Raw genomic sequence first — 19,334 nt, forward strand, 5'->3', positions numbered from 1 at the left:
GTATTAAACAAATATAGGCATTGATTTATTGTGAACCTGAAAAATTCCATCTTGATAAATGTAAATTTTGTAACAATAAGCCTAAACAAAACAAAACAAAACAAAACAGAATTAATAGTACATTTACTCAAGTACTCTACTTACTTACAAATTTAAGATACTTAACTTTCCATTTTATGCAGCTTTACACTTCCACGCTACAACATTTCAGAGGGAAATATACTTTTTACTCCACTACATTCATTTAACAACTTTGGTTACAACTTACTGTAAAAATCAAGATTTTACTAATAAAACATGATGAGCATATCAAATGAAATGCATTTTTCAGTGGTGGAAGAAGTATTCAGATCTTTTACTTAAGTAAAAGTACTAATGGAACACTGTAAAATTACTCAGTTACAAGGGAAATTCCTACATTTAAAATCCAAATTAAGTAAAACTACAGAAGTATTAACAATAAAATGTGCTTAAAGTATCAAAAGTAAAAGTAATTGTTCCACAGAAAAAAGGTGATATATTATGATATATGAAATTACTAGAGTGTTAATACTGATGAACCCATGTGTAAGCATTTTACTTTTGTGGCTGGTCAAAGTGGAGCTAGTTATAGGAAATTTTCTACTAGTAGAAAAAACCAAGTTCTACTGCATACATTTATAATAATATTAATGACTTTTCTCTAAGGTTTGCTTTTTGTAAAATATTGACGAGTTTAACCTCTTTGTGCATCTAACAGATATTTAAATGAAACTACCTGAGAAGTTTAGATGGGAGATCACTCTTTGATGGAGCTGTGTAACGACTAATGAATTTGTGAAACGTGACAGGGCCCCCAAGTAAACGCTATTTTTTGTAAGAGGTTAGAAGCCAAAAAGGCTGGGAACCACTGGTTTAATCCCTTTGTGTTGGATTTTACAAACCGTACCAATATTTTGCATGTACAATCTTGATCTGAAAAATAACTAGTAAATACAGCTGTCACATACATGTAGTGGAGTAAAAAGTACGAGAGTTCCCTCTGAAATGTGGTGGAGTAGAAGTATAATGCAGCAGAAAATGTGAAGTAATGAACAAGTACGTCACAATTGTACTTAAGTACAGTACTTGAGTTAATGTCTTAAGTTACATTCCACCACAGGCATTTCTATAAATCAAACCACTTAATGGTGTGTAAAATAGTTCAAATTAGCTCCATCACAACTACAACACTAACTGCTGCTTACATATTAATGCATTGGTGATAATAATTAAATAACCTAATACATAATAATATAAAACTCACAGAGCCATTTTTGGAATCGAATATGTTTGATACTTTAAAATACATTTTGCTGACAGTATTTTTTCGTATTTTTACTGGTTAGATTTAATAGCATAGCCCTGGGTTTAACCAGACAGGCGGTGCGCCTGGAAGCCGACACCCAGGGTTTCACCATCTAAGCCAATAGACCAATAAGAACAGTTCAGGATCAGTCCACATGCGCAGTGGGTCTTGAACGTATGGTACGACTTTGCCAGTATTTAGCTCGTTAACATGCTACTTGGCTAACTTCACATTTATACACATGGTTTCAGTTTAAAAGCAGCTTTACTCGTCAGACGTCAGTCTGTTACTTCACCCTCCCATAACGTATATCAAGGTAAGGGCTTTTTCATGCTTAAGACGTAGCGTTATCAGATCCAACCATAGCTAACGTATCATGGAAACTCGTTAGCTTGATAGTAACAGTTCACTGTCAGTGTTGATGTTAGCGGACCGATGTTTTTATTATCGAAAGGATTTGAATGTGATAGTCAGGGCTGCTCTGGTTCATACGTATCTAACGTACGTGGTTAATGAGCGCGTAGGCTTTGATTCTTTTAGAGCTATATGGTCAGCTGTACCCACTGCACAAATTACCTGGGCGAGAGGTCAAACGTTGTTTTCAAGTTTAAATTACGAATTGATCCTTAGTACGACTCACCGCTTACTCTGGGAGTTTGTAAAACCCACTGACACTATTTCGGCATTACAAGGGTGACCTGTGCCGAAGTTTGATTGCTGTCAGACGGCATTCAGACAGTACACCGGTGTGTTGCACGGTTGCCGAGATCGGAAAAATCAAGGTGTTGACTCATGCTCACCACCTACACCTGAGCTGTACAAGTTCAGCAGCCAGTTGCATTGTTTTTCACGTGCCTTCACAGTTAATGTGCTAGACCTTGAGCAATGTTGTCGGCCTTATTACCAAAGAGGCTGGTAGAATAGGCATCATTTTTGTCGGACAAGTCGGCATAGTAATGCTCTTCCATGCTGAGAGCGTCTCAGAGTCTATAGAGCATTGACACCTCTTGTTGGTTACATAAGGAGAGAAAAGTTGCCGGGCCAGAAAGATTTGCTATGATAACTTAAATAGTGCAACCAAAATACATATTGGGTTTCACTTGTTCATAATTTTAATCCGTATTAGGTCTTATTTAATTTGCGGTTAGACTTTGAAACCCATAGTATTGATTTAATTAGTAATCCTGTCAGTGAGGTGTGGGCATGTTTTCAAATGGATCAGGTTTTGCATGAGTTGTTAGACAGCATGAGAGACGACACATTGTTTAACTTCTTAGCAGCTGATTGTCCATTGTGTTGGACAGGATTCTTGCTTAACAATTAGAAACAGTTTTCTTTGATGTTTGGCATTACTGTGATGAGTTTCTTTTCTTTCTTTCTTTTTTTTAACATGGATTATAAAAGCCTGCATGGGCCATAATTCGCAGGGTGTAACATTACAGATCATTTGTCAGTTTGGGAGTTGTCATAGATGTACAGTTGTGATTGTAAAATCTGTTCTGTACAGATTAGGCCCCAGTGGGGTTTTTCAAGGCCAAGGCTCTGTGGGAGAAGTTAGGTGAATGACTAAATGATGTTCTTAGTAGTCTTATCACTTTCAAATTTAGATCCACAGCCTTGACCAGTCCAACTTTACAGACTTTGGTAACATCAAAATGAATCATGTAGTTGATATTTTCTGATGAACATAATATTGGTATTGTTGTTAAAATCTTATATGGATTCAACTGGACCAAACTTTTTCCTACTGCAAGACTTTGTCTGAATCTTCTTTTATTACCACTTACATGTGGGTGATGATGGAATTCAACAAGATTAGTGCTGACAGATTAAAAAACAGGTGCACAAACCAGGACTGGAGTCCAAGTCACATTAGGACCAGTACATAATATACCAGTATGTCAGATGTAGGGCAGATAAGAAAGATAGTAGACTAAATATAAATAAAGCCAAAGAATTTGTCCTGTGGTGATACATTTGCTATGTCGTATTAAAGTACAGCTACTGTAGGTTAATCAAAAGCAAAACAGGACATACTTGACAGATTGCTGTGTCTGTTTTGTGTGAGAAAAAGAAAAGAGAATGTATGCACGTCTGCAGCTTCAAACAGGGGCCAGGACAACGGCAATCAACTGAAAAACAGTAAATACCTGCACACTCTAATCTCCCTTGTAGTCTCTCTATCAACAGACAGATTTTCATCAGGCAAACATAATTTGAGACATGATAAGACATGTGGGTGACATGACTTATGATCAGCAACATCAAAGTGAGATCACTTCAACTGTCCCCAACAAAGATGTTAAAACTATTGCTATTCTTTCATGTCTGGTCAGTAAGATTATACTAAGGGGACATAAACGGTCATGGTGGTGTGTGTGGTCCCAACGACCACATGCTGGGTGGTCGTTGGGTGATTTAGGAGAGTTGTTTGGACTTCTTTCAGTATGCGGAAAATTGACTGGAGCAAACCGAAGCACCTGACCTCATCATCATGTGTGCCTGCAATAATGTCAGTGGTATTAAAACTATTATATAATTTGCCCCAGATTAGAATAATAACTGGTTTGCTATGGATTATATCTTTTATGAGCCATGAGAACTGTACACATTGGTTGGTGTCAGAAACAATTTCAAACTGCTTTTTGTACTCTTTCTTGTGTGTGCAATAACTGAGTGTGACTGCTGACTGTGGCCACATGGGGTCACATGCCGAATAGGTCAGCGTGTTAAGAAATGCAGAAAATTGAAGTGTCCTGCAGCTAAGTAACTGGTAACTGCCAGGCCAGTGGCCAGATCCGGCAATTTAATAAGGCCCTCACCCTCTTTCTTGCTTGAAATGAACTGTTAAATCTGGCCCAATTGTGAAATTAATTTATAGAATTATTTCATATCTTGATTTTTTTTTTTTTTTTTTTTTTTTTTTTCCCCCCCGCATCTTTTTATTTTTGAGTAATCATTAGATATTTGTTTGTAAGATGACTGGAAAATGTCAATACCAATTTCAAATACCTGTAGAGTGTCCAAATGGCCCACATTTGGTACAACAAAGTACCATATTTGGGTAGTCTTATTAGAAAAGGCCAGTCATTCTACAAAGTAGTAAACGTCATGTCCTGTGGTGAGGTTGCTTTATTCTGACATGATGTTTCTGGGGCATTTGTAATATAAGATAAAACTCACATTTTACTGGTAACTAAGGTTATTACTCAAATTCTAATGTTTTTAGACTAATTGCTGCTACTGAGGAGAATGATAATTAGTCCGAGCACATGTTCAGCCAGAGGAAGTGGCGCTCTGATGGAAACCATGACTTGACTCTGATGGAAAGCTGCTCTGTCTGCTAGCTCAGCCTGTCCTTTGCCTCATGTGACCAGAGTCATGTGCTTTCAGAGGAGCTACACTCTCTGTGTCAAAGAACATGGTATTTTAAAGTCAGCTGTTTTGCTCGACTGAGTTTTTTTAAATAGTCATAAACCTCCAGTTTCATATAGGGCTTGTGAGCAGACTGTTAGAGGAAGGACGGATGTGGTGGAAGTGAATCTCCAAGCAAATGGTCAACTCAAGGTTTTCCTATTTAAGGTTCTTAATAATGTAGTGACCTTTCACATGCTGTTAATTTTGCTTAGTCCTTTTTATGACTTGTGATTTTTAATGTTTTTGTTTTTTCATAAAGGGGTAAAGGAGAACAAAATGTTGCACGGTCATGTCTCATGTAGAAGTTTGTGTGACACCTAAATAGCTGTTAGCTTTAGAGACAAGGCATCACTAATGTAGCATGATAATTACTGCTTTTCCCTCAACAGTCATGTGTTTCATGCTCATTCAGGTCATGTAACTGCTGTTGTCTTTTTTGCAGGGAGGCTGATATCCATCCCTCAGTTTCCCAGGGATCCCTCAGCCTGCCCTGATGAAGGCCGAGCGAGACGGAGACCTCCTGGAAGGTAACTGCTTAGGATAACAGAAACATGACCATCGCCTTATAAACACACACCGCTATGTTCTCCAACATTAAACACTCTGGGTACTTGGTTAAGGCTGCAGTACACGTTCAGTGTCAGTGCACATGCTGACGGAAGTGCTTGAAATGATATTTTACATCAGTACATTTTAACTTACTACACCACAGCGTCAACTTTTGAAGACTCATACTATTAACAAAATATTTATACAAAGGAAGATCTATTTTCTTTATTCCTGATGCTGGAATATGTTAATCTTAATAATTTTGTTGGAGTTATTAAAGAGTCTGAATGCTGGTAATTCTCATGGTCTCTTTTATGAACTATATTGCTGCTCATGCGATGCAGTGTGGTTTATTGAAAGGTAAAGTGCAAGTCGCTCTGCATATTATTTATTTGGCGTGTGTGCTGTATTTACTTCTCTCTCTTGGCGGGTCATTTTTAGAAACATGATGTCAGAATGTCGTTGTGACATTTAATGACCAGGAAAAAAAGAAAAAAAAAGAAAAAAGAAAAAAAAAAAGATAAAGGCTGAGTCATAGTAACAGTTGAAAAGTGGACTTCGGGACTAGCAGTGTGTTGGAGATGCAGGAAGGAAGGAATAAAAAGTCCAAACTCAGTGAGTAGTACACGACTTATCTCGGTATACTTTAAAAGAATCATAATTATATTTTTGTCATAAATGTAACAATAATTTCAGCTCTTAGAATAGCTTTTATGTGAGATTTTAGTTTTGTTTATCTTCAGTGATCTTTTGAAAGTAATCCCTTTTCCTTCATTCTCAGTAATCTCAGTCAATGGGTTCAAGATTTCAATAACGTGTTCTTAATTACATGTTATTACTGACCAACTAAATACATGTAATTTATAGTCTTATACGAAGTCACTTATGTAACAGTTTTGAAATTGAGGTTCAAGTGATTTTGGCTTATCAGTGCTGAGATTTTCGGAACATCTGGTCATTAAACTGGCACAAATAGCTTAATCCGAAAGTGTATGCAGTTTTTTAAATTGAGCTACTAGACCCCCAACGAGTCGTACACTTTCTGGCCTTCTGGCTCAAACATTTTCCTTTGTAGAGAACGATTAAAGTAGTGTTTTGTGCTTTGTAAAGTACCGCGGATCCGCTGTGTTTCTGCTCAAACCTTAAAGCTTTAATTCATGTAAAAAAAACAAAATCCAGTTTAGCCATGTCCAACATTCTCTGTGTTTGTGAAGTGAATTTTAAAGTTGCTGTAAAATGATTCTGAATGCATTAAACAATAGATAAAATAGTGGGTAACCTCAGCTTTGAGTTTAACTTGGTAGAAGAATCAATTTTTTTTTTTTTTTTTTAACAGTTAGACTTGAAGTTGGGAGTTTGGTTTTGAATTTGGTGACAAATATTGTTGCAAAGATTCAAGTCTCGTGGCACACTGAATCTCTAGAAATTATTCTTTAGTAATTACATGAAATCAGAGTGTTTCAAGGCGCAAACAGTGCATTTTGTAATCGGGTTCTTCAGGTTTGCTCATCAAAGTGTCAGTACATTGCAGGTGACAAATTACATTAAATAACAGCTGGTGGAAAGATGTATTTTGTGTGCGTGTTATTTATTTATTTATTTATTTTTTATGTTTTATGTTGTTTTGTTTTTTTAAATCTTATCACGAACTAACCCTTTCCCTCTTTTTTTTTTTTTTTTTTTCTTCTTCCGTGGTTTTGTTAGAGGACTCCCCTCAGGAGAATGGAGTCCAGACGAACCAGTACAACTCTATTTCTCCTCCTGCCTCACCTGTGGCCCAGGAAGAACCGTTCTCCACATACTTTGAAGACAAGGTTCCCATCCCCGAGAATGTCAATCAGGTACTGACGACGACTGTTTAATGTTTTGTAAGCAGCAAAGTGAGCTTCTTGCTCTTGTTGGACAATTAATCAGACTTTGTTAGATTTTTTAGATAACAAAAACATCTAATTGTTATCTATTTGATATTTTAATATTATTCAAATTACAACATTGGTAAGAAAATTAAAAAAAAAAAAAAAAAAATCAAATTTTGTTGTCTTTCTTTCCAGGTATTCAGTTTCCGTAAACTCTGGGCCTTCACTGGACCAGGGTTTTTGATGAGCATTGCCTACTTGGATCCAGGGAATATCGAGTCTGACCTGCAGTCTGGAGCTAAAGCTGGCTTTAAGGTGATGTATAAAAACATTACTGCTGCCACTGCTTAGTAGTTTACATCGCAGGTTATGGGTGTGGATTTAGAAAAAAAACCCTAAAACCATAATACTGTGTAACACCCTTGTCATCTATTTTAACTACAGTATTTCTGAACAGGAAATACCAGTCCATGAACAAGACTTTACACAGCCAGCTGTTATTTTAATTTGGCACCCTACCGAAATAGAACTCCTTATAGGAAAGTTGAAGCGATTTTGTGCTGATTTTGTCCTTCCTTCTCAGCTCCTATGGGTGCTCCTATTAGCGACCATCATTGGGCTGCTGTTGCAGAGGTTAGCTGCGCGCCTCGGGGTCGTCACAGGGATGCACCTGGCTGAAGTCTGCAACCGCCAATATCCCACTGTGAGCATTCCCGACTCTCTTTACACATTTAACTTCCTCTTTCTTGTTGTACATTTAATTTTTTTTTTTTTTCTCGCCAGGGGCTCTATTGGTATTTGTCAATATGAGTGCTCCATTTTTTATTTCATAGTCTTAAATATTGTTGAATAGCCTCTGTAAACTATAGGTACCCTGAGGTCAGATATTAAAAGCTCTTTCTTAAGACTTTATTAAATTCTGCTAACTGATATAGTCTGCCAAACTCTTATTATATCTTTAAAAATTTTCTTTTTCAGGTTCCTCGGATCATCCTTTGGCTGATGGTTGAACTGGCAATTATTGGCTCTGACATGCAGGAGGTCATTGGCTGTGCCATTGCTCTCAACCTCCTCTCTGTGGGCAGGTAAAATCTTACTGCTTATCCATGGAAAGTGATCTCAAACATTTTTACAGTGTTTTTCCGTAATGGTGAGAAAGTACTTACCAAAAACACGTTTTGCTCTGTTTCTCCTCCAGGATCCCACTGTGGGGAGGGGTACTCATCACCATCACAGACACATTTGTGTTCCTCTTTCTAGACAAATATGGTGTGTGATTCTCTCCTGTAGATATAAAACCAAGAGCTACCAGTAAGTGCTTGAAAAGCTGTGCATCCCAATGTTGATACAGTTTCTATTTCTTCGTAGGCCTGAGGAAACTTGAAGCTTTCTTTGGCTTTCTCATCACTGTAATGGCTATTAGCTTTGGTTACGAGGTAAGGCTCCCTTGCGTTTCAGTTTTTATTGACATCTCGCACAGTTTTAACAGAGACATTTAAAGCACCTCGACATGTTTGACTCGTTGTTCCCTGTCTTTAGTATGTGCTGGTGAAGCCAAACCAAGGGGAGCTGCTGAAGGGGATGTTTGTACCCTACTGTGCTGACTGTGGCCCTGTGCAGCTGGAGCAGGCAGTGGGAATCGTAGGTGCTGTGATCATGCCCCACAACATTTACCTGCACTCTGCGCTGGTCAAGGTTAGAGACATATTTGCCGTCAAATGCAGATGGTTCAAGCCCAACTCTACATGAATGTCAAAAAAATTTTTTTTTTTTAAAGCAATAGCATCCTCTTGAAGGTACATTGACTGAAAAATGAAACTCGGAGTAGATTTGTGTGTTAAGTGTGTTTCTCTTTATTCCCTCATGTACCAGTCTCGGGAAGTCGATCGCAAAAATAAGAAGGAAGTAAAAGAAGCCAACAAGTACTTCTTCATTGAGTCAACTGTCGCTCTCTTCGTCTCTTTTCTCATCAACGTCTTTGTCGTGGCGGTCTTTGCTCAGGCCTTCTACAATAAAAGCAATATGGAAGTGGTGGGTGTACACTGAAATCCGTTGCTCTTTACTAAGCATTACTGAAGCTTGTGTCGTCATTATGAAATACAGTGAAATAACTTTTTTTTTTTTTTTTTTTAGATCAGTACTGTTAATACACAATGCATATCAAGTTATTGCTTATTATATGTTTTTTGTTTCCCGGATGCAGAGTGCAGAGTGCAATGCAACCGGCAGTCCTCACACAGATCTCTTCCCTCTCAACAATGGCACACTGGAGGTGGACATTTACAAAGGGGTATGTCTGAGCATCATCAGTACATTAAATCCCCACTGGGACTTATACATCAGGTTAGATGGTGCACATTGTTATTAGATAACTACACAAGTCTGATTTAGGGCGCACACTTGAGCTATTAATATTAATCACATAGAAAATAAGAAGAAGAAATGATAATTAAAGGGAGAAGAAGCAGCAGAAATCTTATCATTTCATGTCAACACAAAGATTCTATTTTAGGGCCCTGCACCTCCAAACAGGTGTTTTCACTCACAGCAGAGCTGTGAGTTCAGTAGGCTGCATAGCTGTATCACAGGTCCGTACACCAAACCAGTTCCAAGCAGGTTTTGAGTATGTGGTATGTTTACACTGGAAATCTGACAGAATTAAGTATACTAAAAAAAAAGCTAAAATTTTGAGTGTGTTGTCGATGTACAAATGGAAGCAATGCACAAAGGAAATAGTGGAGCTGCTCACAGCTGCAAAAAAATTAACATAATTTGCAGATGACGATGAGAAAGCTCCAGAAAGATATTCGAAAACAAACAAATGAAAAGTTAAATCTTTGGGAAAACATTTTTGTTTTGTCTTTGTGAAGTTTAATTGGCAGTGACCTTCCAAAGTCACGGTTTGATTGATTGAAGTCAGAACATGTATTACTTCATTTTCTCTTACGTTTGTTTTTTATATACTAACTACAGAAACAAGTTATGGTGACAATTAGTATGTAACACTACACACTGATATGTAATATGGAATTGGGACACAGCATCTGTACATACTGTAAAGCTTTATTTTGTGGCAGAAATTTAAACTTATTTTTGCTGAAAAAAGCACAAATGCAACTAATAACATTAATGACTACATCTCATCAACCCATGTCTCTGTTAACCAGCATGTCAAATGTCAGAGCACTTGAAGTGGGACACCTACAGGGAATGCAGTAAAGTAAAGATGCAACAAAAGTGATGTCAAGCAAGTTTGTACTTAGCACAGTCCTGAGAAGAGGTTCAATAAGGCAGATAAACTGGCAACGCATGTGTAGGTGCTTTCAAAGAACTTATTGCCCCCAAATATGATTAAACAAAACTTAAATGTAAAATTAAAATCAACGTGTCATTCTTAATGTTTCCATTTCCTGCATCTTTTTGTTCATAAAGAATTATCTCCAGACCTACATTATTAAATAACCATCTCTCTGTCTCTTTTGAGAGATGGATACCGTGGGTAGATGGATAATTGGGTAAGTCATTCTCTGTTGATCTGTTTGTTCAGGGAGTGGTCCTGGGCTGTTTCTTTGGCCCTGCAGCTCTCTACATCTGGGCCATAGGGATCCTGGCAGCTGGACAGAGCTCCACTATGACAGGCACTTACTCCGGGCAGTTTGTCATGGAGGTAAGAATACCTGTTTTTAGAAATGGGGAAAAAAAACCACCAAACATGTATGTTTGGTGGTGTGTGTATACTCATGCTTGTGCTTTCCTGTTTGCTAAGGGTTTCCTGAACCTACGGTGGTCTCGTTTTGCACGGGTGCTGCTGACCCGGTCCATCGCCATCACACCTACCCTGCTGGTAGCCATTTTCCAGGACGTTCAGCATCTGACTGGCATGAACGACTTCCTCAATGTGCTTCAAAGCATGCAGGTCAGGTCCAGTCATCCGGAAATCTCTCAAAATCACATCTGTAAAAAGTTCTTTAAAATGACCCTACTCTTACACAATCTTATCCTTCTTTTATTGTTCCTACTGTGTAGGCACATAAATCCTGTAAAATATTCAGTATGACTTTTCTTTCCATCCAACAGCTTCCATTCGCTTTGATCCCAATTCTGACCTTCACCAGTCTGACATCCATAATGAACGACTTTGCAAATGGATTGTGAGTGAAATTAATTCATTGTCAATCAGTGAGGTTTTCACTGGTCAGGGTTTGTCTGTTTGTCGGCCGTCTATGTGAGCATATTAAACACTGAACACATAAATAACTAGTACATGTCAAACAGAAAGATGATTAGCAGTGTTGAAAACCCAAAGCCAAGACAGCCATTGGACAGTCTTTTGTTCTTATTAGCCAAATATAAAACTAACAGAGACAGAATCCTGTCTCTGTATTTTCAGGATGTTTCAGAATTAAAGTCAGTTCAACTTAAAACTTCACCTGGTGAATTTGTTGTGGTAGAGGTCTGGATTTAGTAATTTATTGACTAATCAAATGCAACTTGTCCACTGAAGGTCATCTGAGTGACTGTTCCAGATGAGTTTAACTGAGAACTTTACAGATGTAGACAGATAATTTAGTTGGTCACTGTTTATGAAAAACAACCCAAGGCAGTCACTTTGTTTATAGACAGGCCAAAGTTGAGTTACGCAAACTAGGGATTTATTCAATAGTGTAACAGGATAGATTATGATGCAAGAAAATTGGACATATGAGGTTTCAGTGATAAATCTGCCGACTATCATCACAGTTGCAAGAACACTTTCAGGATCCTGTTAGTTTGAGGAAAAAAAAACATAATTTCTCAATGGTCAAGTAAAGTTCCTGCCTGTTTTCTTTAGGGTGTGGAAGATTTCCGGAGGCATCGTCATCCTGGTGGTTTGTGCAATCAACACGTACTTTGTGGTGGTTTATGTGACGTCGCTGAACAGTGTGCTGCTCTACATTCTCGCTGCTCTCCTCTCCCTAGCCTATCTGTGCTTTGTAGGCTACCTGGTGAGTTAGATTACTGCAATTTTACATTCACTTCAGTGACATTTTGTGAAATTTTTTAATGCAGACAATGATTCTGTGACAAAGTATTGTACTATAAATGTGCTAACTAAATTTAAATCGATCTTATTTAACTTGCTGGCTCAGTCTATACACAAATGTATTGCTCTTTAAGTTAACTTTATACTACACTATCTACTGTAGAGCTATCTACTTATTTTCCTTTTTGCCTTATTTGCCAAGAACCATTATGCACCAAAAATATAGATTACATATAGGAATTTAACTTTTTGTTAATATCAGAGTTTTACTTGTAGGCTTGTTTTTCAATGTCTGTATACATGTCTAAACTTCATAGTTGGAGTTTCTAATTGTGGGAACACACTCACAGAAAATGTCAGCTAGAGCAATGCAAGTACATCACAATCAAACTGGTTATCCGGCCCCACAACTCTCCTCAATATGTCTAAACTTCATACTTAACAAAGATCCAATGATCCAACATTAAAAGTGCAAATGCGCCTTTGTAGCTAAATTGATCAACGTACAGAACTGGTCTGAGTCTAAAGCATTATAAACTAAACAGTACAAGTAATACAATTATAAAAAGATATAGAAATGAAAAACATATTTTACGAACTGTGATTAGTTGGTCAGGTTTCAGCATTTAAAACACGAAATATTGTTTGTTTGCCTAATTTCAGTATTAGAATCAACTTTGTTTTAATTTTGAAAACAGACTGTGCTTCACTGTTGATGTGTTTTAAGTTAGTGTCCCAATATTCTTTAAGTGGGAAAAAAAAAACCCTGCATGCATAAAAGTGTGCACAAACCCTGTGTCTTGACTTCTCTCCTCTTTCTCGTTGCCTGCAGGCATGGCACTGTCTGATTGCCTTGGGGGTTTCCTGCCTGGACTTTGGCAGCAGGGTAAGAAAGCGACCTGCTCTGTTCATAGAAGAGCAGTCAGAGTACGACTCCTAGAGCTGAACAGGACAGTAACCACCAGCATTCCTCTTTCCCCTCGGAGACTCTGAGCCCTGTACACAACCAGGACTTCTCAAGATCACATAGGATCTTGAAAGCACATTTTCTGCTAATGTCACATGTATATTTTGTGTAAGGCTGGGTATCAAAATTTGGTGCATTTTAGGTAACCAGTCAAACTTATTAATACTACACCAGCACAGCACATTAGATTCCAGTATTCGATGCTTGAGTTGACCTCTAAGGAAACCTATGTACATCATTTGACAAATCAATAATTGTTACAATACTCAAAGGCAACAACTGTATTTACCTTTGCTGATAAACTTAACATACTGTGACATGAGGGGTTTATACAACATGTAACTCTTTTGATAGTTCACCTGATTATCAGTATCCTGAAATAACAATTTTCAGAGTTTTAAACTGTCATCTAGACTTTAGAAATGGCAGCTCACCTTGTTTCCTTACTGTCCTTGAGAGGAGACATTCCCAGCAGTGTTTGTGTTTCCACATACTTTGGTCATCATTAATAGGATGACAGAGGATATCGATTTAAAAGCTAAAGGTTTTACACAGAAGTTCCAGTGATTTCCGACTTCAGCTAACAAGAAAACATGCAGTTTTATGTAAGCTACAGTAGTTGTCACAATGTTTGGGGACATAATGCTGCCATTTCGTTAACCCAGCTTGACGTTTTGTTGCCTGCGGGAGGACCAGAACAGCACAGAGGAAACATGCAATATAACCACAATAAAAATCCAGTTTTATTTAGGATTGAATTGCATCAAACTTATAGAATCACCAAAATTACAATAATAATTTTTCAACTACCAATATTTTTTATTAAAAAATTCTGATCAGACATGCAACCTATACACACTGTATAAAAGAAACCAGGTTTGCTGTTGAGGTTATACTGTTATATGTTCAAGACCAACTCAATATTAGCATGGCTGGTGAAGCCACTTTTTTTCCCACACTTATTTGTAGCACTATTTCCGTTAAAGGTGCTATATGTAAGTTTTCTCTGCCGCCTAATGTGGTTTCTTGCGGAGCAGATGGTGGTGATAATGGTCGCTTGCCAAAAGCTTCGGCCTTCGCTACGGTTACAAGAAAAGACGTTAGAGTACCTTCTGTGCAGTGCTACTTCTTCATACTCTCATGTTGGACTGAGGGTAAACTGGACGTTAAAGTCACTCGCTATGGAAAAAAAACTTACATATAGCACCTTTTAAGTAAGAGCTGACCTAACTATAGACCAATAATAATAATAATAATAATATTTTCCAGATTCATTCTCATGTTCCCTATGACATTTAGTAATATTAGCTGCATCAAGTAGTTTGCTCTCTGAGCCCCCTTACATTGATATTGTCAACCTGCTAATGTCCAAGTGGAGGAGGAGCTGCTCATCCTGCTACAATTTCCACTCAGTCTACCTCAACATCCTTTACTATCTCATCTCAGTATCTCTCAGCCTCTCCAAAGCAGTTATATTCCCTGGATTTTTGCAACTAATAATTCGAAAACAATTAATATTTTTAAGAGAACATATTTGTTACATGGTACATGAGAAAGTTTTCTTAATTCAATTATGTTTACTAAAAAGCTCCAAATGATATCCAGCCCTAATTGTGTGGAAAAAAAACAACAACTTTTGGTTAAGGGGTTTTGATGTTGTGAGCTGATTCCTGTCTAACATGTCAAAGAAGCTAAAGTGGCAAGTATCAGTACCATGCACAAGTAATGCATATACCTCATTTGTCACCTCTCTTGTGTGGAGTCTCAGTTGTCTCTTTGTTGTGCACAAGTCCAGAGTGGAAATCTTGTCAACACAACCAAGTCTGTGAATGATATATGCTGCCTGAACCAATGTGCTCCATTCAAACAAGTGAAGCTTTACATGACTGCAGCCACATCATCAGAGCCTCTTTTAGTGCCTAAATAATCAGGATAACAGCAACTCAGGTCAGTCAATGTGCTGAAATGAGCTTATAGGCCAACTGAAATTCAGTATTAAGGAAATTGAGCATCAAAATATGTTTTTAACAGTGTTACAGGAGCCGTTTCATTCTTTCTTGACTGCCAGACCTTATTTTTAAACTTTTCTTTTTCTTTTTTTTTTTAAACTGATTCTAGGATAACTCTCTTTATCACATTTTTACTCTGCATCATTTGTCTTTGGAGAGCCTCGGGAGAAAATATATTCATAGATAATATATTAATGTGATATATTCATATGGTTAGAATTCCTGAAGGAAAAGAGTTTTATTCTTAAAAATACTGTTGTACTGGTCATAATTGTTGTAATTGTCACGAAAAGGAAGTCAAAACAATGTCAAAGAAAGCCAAGACTATTCCTATAACCCATGATCACAGGTTTGGCTTGGAGGGATTTACAGTCTGCACAACATGTGACACCCTCTCAACTTAGATCCTCAAAAGTAGTAATTTTGTGAATTAAAGTCTAGAAATTCTACAGCTCAGAATAAAATTAATTCAGTTCAGATTTATTCAAATGTAGAAAATGTTTATTGTAATTCTGGTGCGCTTCATCTGTAATGTAAGCTACAGTGATTTCAGCGCTCTGTACTGATTTATTTTAGACCTCCTGATATTTTTACGACAATGGGTTTTGCTTTTTTTTTTTTTTTTTCTTTCCCTCTTCCCCCTCATTGGCTCTGGCTATAATCACTTTAGAGTAGGCACACAATGGCATGGCAGAAAAACTAGTTTTTTCTCCATTTGCAACATTGTTAGTCTTCTTTTTAAATATATTTCTGTTTCTCTTTATCAACAGTGAAACTACTATTAACATTTACTGTAGTTTTTTAACACAGGTCTGCAAGGTAGCAGACCTGCAAGTCAAAATGAAGGTTAAAACATAAATTGTTTTCCTCAAACAATAGATATATTTAATAAACCAGTGCAAGGAAAATTAAAATGTGTTTAGGAAAATTGGATTGTTTATAATTCTATCAGCTGTCAAAGACCAAGTGCCATCATTTCCTCCCTCATACTTAGTATCTTACAGCTGAGACTACAGTCAACTCCATTCAACTTTGATATGTCTTCAGTATTTAATGGGGTTGAGTTAGTACCAGCATGCTAATAGCACTGCACTTTCAGCTTCTCTGGCATAGCATGGGGAAAAGAAAAAAACGTCTAGTTTTTATCACAGCAAATCAAACAAATTGATTTTTTTCAATTTAAGAAAAAATAAAAAACAGTGAGGTCGAATTTAATAACTTTAAACTTAGATGGTATATGCTGTACTAAAGCACCTAACTGAGCAATATGGATATATTAACCAAAAAGAGCATTAAAATTGAGCATACAGTACATACAGTAACAAGATAAATATATATGCTCAAGTAATTATAGTTAATAAAGCCCAGCTAGCTGACTGTTACTGGGAGAGTAGACTGGGAGCCATTTGTCTTGCTCCAGTAATCATAGTAAACTTCTCAGGTTCTTTCAGAAGTTATTGTCCTATTAAATGTTGACTTTAGTCTGACGGACCAGGAGCAGTTGCAGGTCTCCTGTTCAGAGTTTGCTAAGGGTTTCATAAAGTTTCTCAAGGTTTTCATGGAGGTGGTGAAAATGTAACTTGACATTTTTCGGGCTGCTGTGGGTCATATGAAAACCTCTTACTGAAAAACAAACCATGGAAAACACACATTTGAACAGTTACAGAGCAAACTTCAGTGTAGCATTGTGCACACTGAAGTTACACATGTGTCTTTTGAAGTTATCACTCATTTCTGCTCTTTGGGATTGAATGAATAAGTGTCTGTCCTTTGCTACTGGATGAAGCACACCATGTGTCCAAAATAAACGGGAAACAATTGATATATGGACATTTGTTGGCGTCTTCTGTCTAAACGTCTAAAGAAGGATTTATGAGCTATTTGTTTTCAGTTGTATACATAATGAAACTAGAATATTTGCTCAGTAGAGCGCAGACCTCCACCAAGGCCAATGTCAAACAACATACACCAGACTTCAGGGTCATAGTCATAATTTTAGTAAATTATCCGAATCTGCCCCGAAATGTAATAGGTTCTTCCCTGGCCCATGCCCCATCCCTCCGCCAAGTTCGGTGCAAATCCGTGAAGGAGTTTTTGTGTAATCCTGCTGACAAACAAACAGACACGGGTGATCACATAACCTCTTTAGTGGAGGTAAAAAAAAAAAAAAAAAACATCTGAAAAAGGACTGGAGAATTGTCTTAAGACGGAGGTTTTCTCATTATCATTATCATAATCATAATAATGCACTAACATCGCACTAACATCTTGACAAGATGTTAGTGCGATGGCCTAAGTGCGTTTAGGTCAGTAAATAAATTATTAAACCTGGTAACTTCCCCTACTGTACAACCTGCTAACTACAGTACAGAGTACATTTAAATTAAAGTGTAATATCATCATTAACTGTTAAATTGACCTGAGAATAATGTAAAATATAAAAGATGATGTGGATTTTAAAGGGTTTCCCACACGCTGCTTAAAAGATGAAACCATATATATTCCACTTCCTTAGATTAAAGGGGCAAAGGCCAAAATTTCATATTTAATCAGGGTAGATGGTAGATCATAGCACTGTATGTAGCACAAATGCTCTTTTCCAGGATTAGTGAGGAAAGTTGAATTTGGAAAGTAGCACTTTGACCCAAGGTGAGCGCCTTTAATTAATCGATAATTATAAACAATCAAATTCAAGTAGTGCACTGATTGGACCCTATTTACCTCTCATCAAAACAAAGCATTGATTGTTTTGTTTTCCTCTTATATCTTATTTATTAATATCAAAGTTACAGTACCATAATGCACTAACACCTGACATCATGTACATCTACAGTCTCTAGGTTTATATTCTCTAAAAAAAAGAGAGAAAAAAGAACAAAGCTAGATGTACAGTTAGTTTAAAATGAGCTGCAGTAACGCAGATGTTTTCACACGTTATAATAAGCACAATGTGCGTACTTAGCAGGCAGTTGTGTGGGGGTTTGTATTATTATTTTTTTTATGAGCCGAACAAGTCATGGCAAAATCAAATGTTTTTCTTCTACAATTAATCGGGTAGTCGTCATGAAAGATAAAATAATGCAAAAGTTGACACTCTCCTCACTGAAAGCAATTCCGTCTCTTCTTTTCTCTCTCTTTCAGATGCTAATGAGACGGTCACGTCACACAGACATTTACTTACTGAACGACATGGAGACTGATTCTGTGGTTGAGAGATAGGACAACGCGATGTGAGTGGATGTTGAACTGTGATGACTGAAGGACACTGATAGATTGCCTGACTGAAGCGTGGGACCACAGAAGCTTGGTCCGTACGGGTTTGTCGTCACCTCTTGGTGCCTGACACGTTTTAAAGTGTCCTTGTGGTACGCCCACAGATGTCTAATCCTGTTCAATTCAGTGATGGAGGTTTTCCATCCCGAATGTCTCAACAGCCTCAGCTAACAACAAGTTGCAGTTCTGTTGACAAGTAATGTTTATGCAAATAATGGTTAAATATCTGGGCTCCAAAATGAGTGATGTCTAAAAAAAAAACCTAAAAAACAAACAGGTTCCTGTGGCTGTGACGCGTAGCCTATATCATGTTTTTGATAAAACAATTTCACCGCAGTGTCCATAATATGATGATTGTCCCTGCTGGCTTCTCAAAATCACTCATCTTAAATGACTGACCCACAACATGTTAACAACCCTATAACTTAAGTAAAAGACAGTGATAGTTGCCAGCGAGACACTACTGTGATGAAATAATCACTTTCCCGTCAGAAATCGCACAAAAATAAATTGACTATTCCAAAACATGGAAATGCCAGAGTCATAAGTTCAGAGGCACAACTGGCTGTTTTAAGCCAGTGTTGACCCAGAGATGCTGTGGACCTCCAATACAGCCACCAGGCTGTGCATTAGACATGCCTCTGTTTCACTGATTTTTTTTTTTTTTTTTTTTTAAAACCTTCCACTTCTTTCTGGTTTACCTGACATGACATAAAAACTTCAGATTTTTCCATTGGCACACATCCCCACAGAGTGAAAACAGGAGGGTCCTAAAAAGTCAGACGTGAATGCTGTATGATTTATTCATATAGAAGGAAAAGTCAAACACATCAGATGCAGCATGTTTAACAGCTTTTATGCCTTTGTGGGACTTGGCGGCTTCCCTTTATTCTAATTTATATTTAAATAATAT

General features: G+C 37.4%; 1 protein-coding gene across 4 annotated transcripts; it reads left to right on the forward strand.

The window, feature by feature from the left end:
- Positions 1-1,500: 1,500 nt before the first annotated feature.
- LOC120807192 (natural resistance-associated macrophage protein 2-like) lies at positions 1,501-19,090 on the forward strand. Of its 4 annotated transcripts, none has more exons than XM_040158935.1 (18): positions 1,501-1,643; positions 4,812-4,894; positions 5,187-5,271; positions 6,998-7,134; positions 7,345-7,464; positions 7,733-7,852; positions 8,128-8,234; positions 8,348-8,418; positions 8,518-8,585; positions 8,689-8,844; positions 9,022-9,180; positions 9,353-9,439; positions 10,697-10,816; positions 10,916-11,065; positions 11,227-11,300; positions 11,981-12,134; positions 13,005-13,058; positions 18,290-19,090. In XM_040158935.1, exons 3-18 carry the CDS (start codon positions 5,238-5,240, stop codon positions 18,365-18,367), a joined length of 1,689 nt encoding a protein of 562 aa, XP_040014869.1. In that variant the 5' UTR covers positions 1,501-1,643; positions 4,812-4,894; positions 5,187-5,237; the 3' UTR covers positions 18,368-19,090. The 4 variants fall into 4 exon arrangements, with proteins under 4 accessions (XP_040014869.1, XP_040014870.1, XP_040014868.1 ...); XM_040158936.1 differs by having other exon boundaries at positions 4,822-4,894; XM_040158934.1 differs by lacking the exon at positions 4,812-4,894.
- Positions 19,091-19,334: the final 244 nt, after the last annotated feature.

This window comes from Xiphias gladius, chromosome 21 (assembly GCF_016859285.1).
Source record: "Xiphias gladius isolate SHS-SW01 ecotype Sanya breed wild chromosome 21, ASM1685928v1, whole genome shotgun sequence".
Taxonomy (NCBI): Eukaryota; Metazoa; Chordata; class Actinopteri; order Istiophoriformes; family Xiphiidae; genus Xiphias; species Xiphias gladius.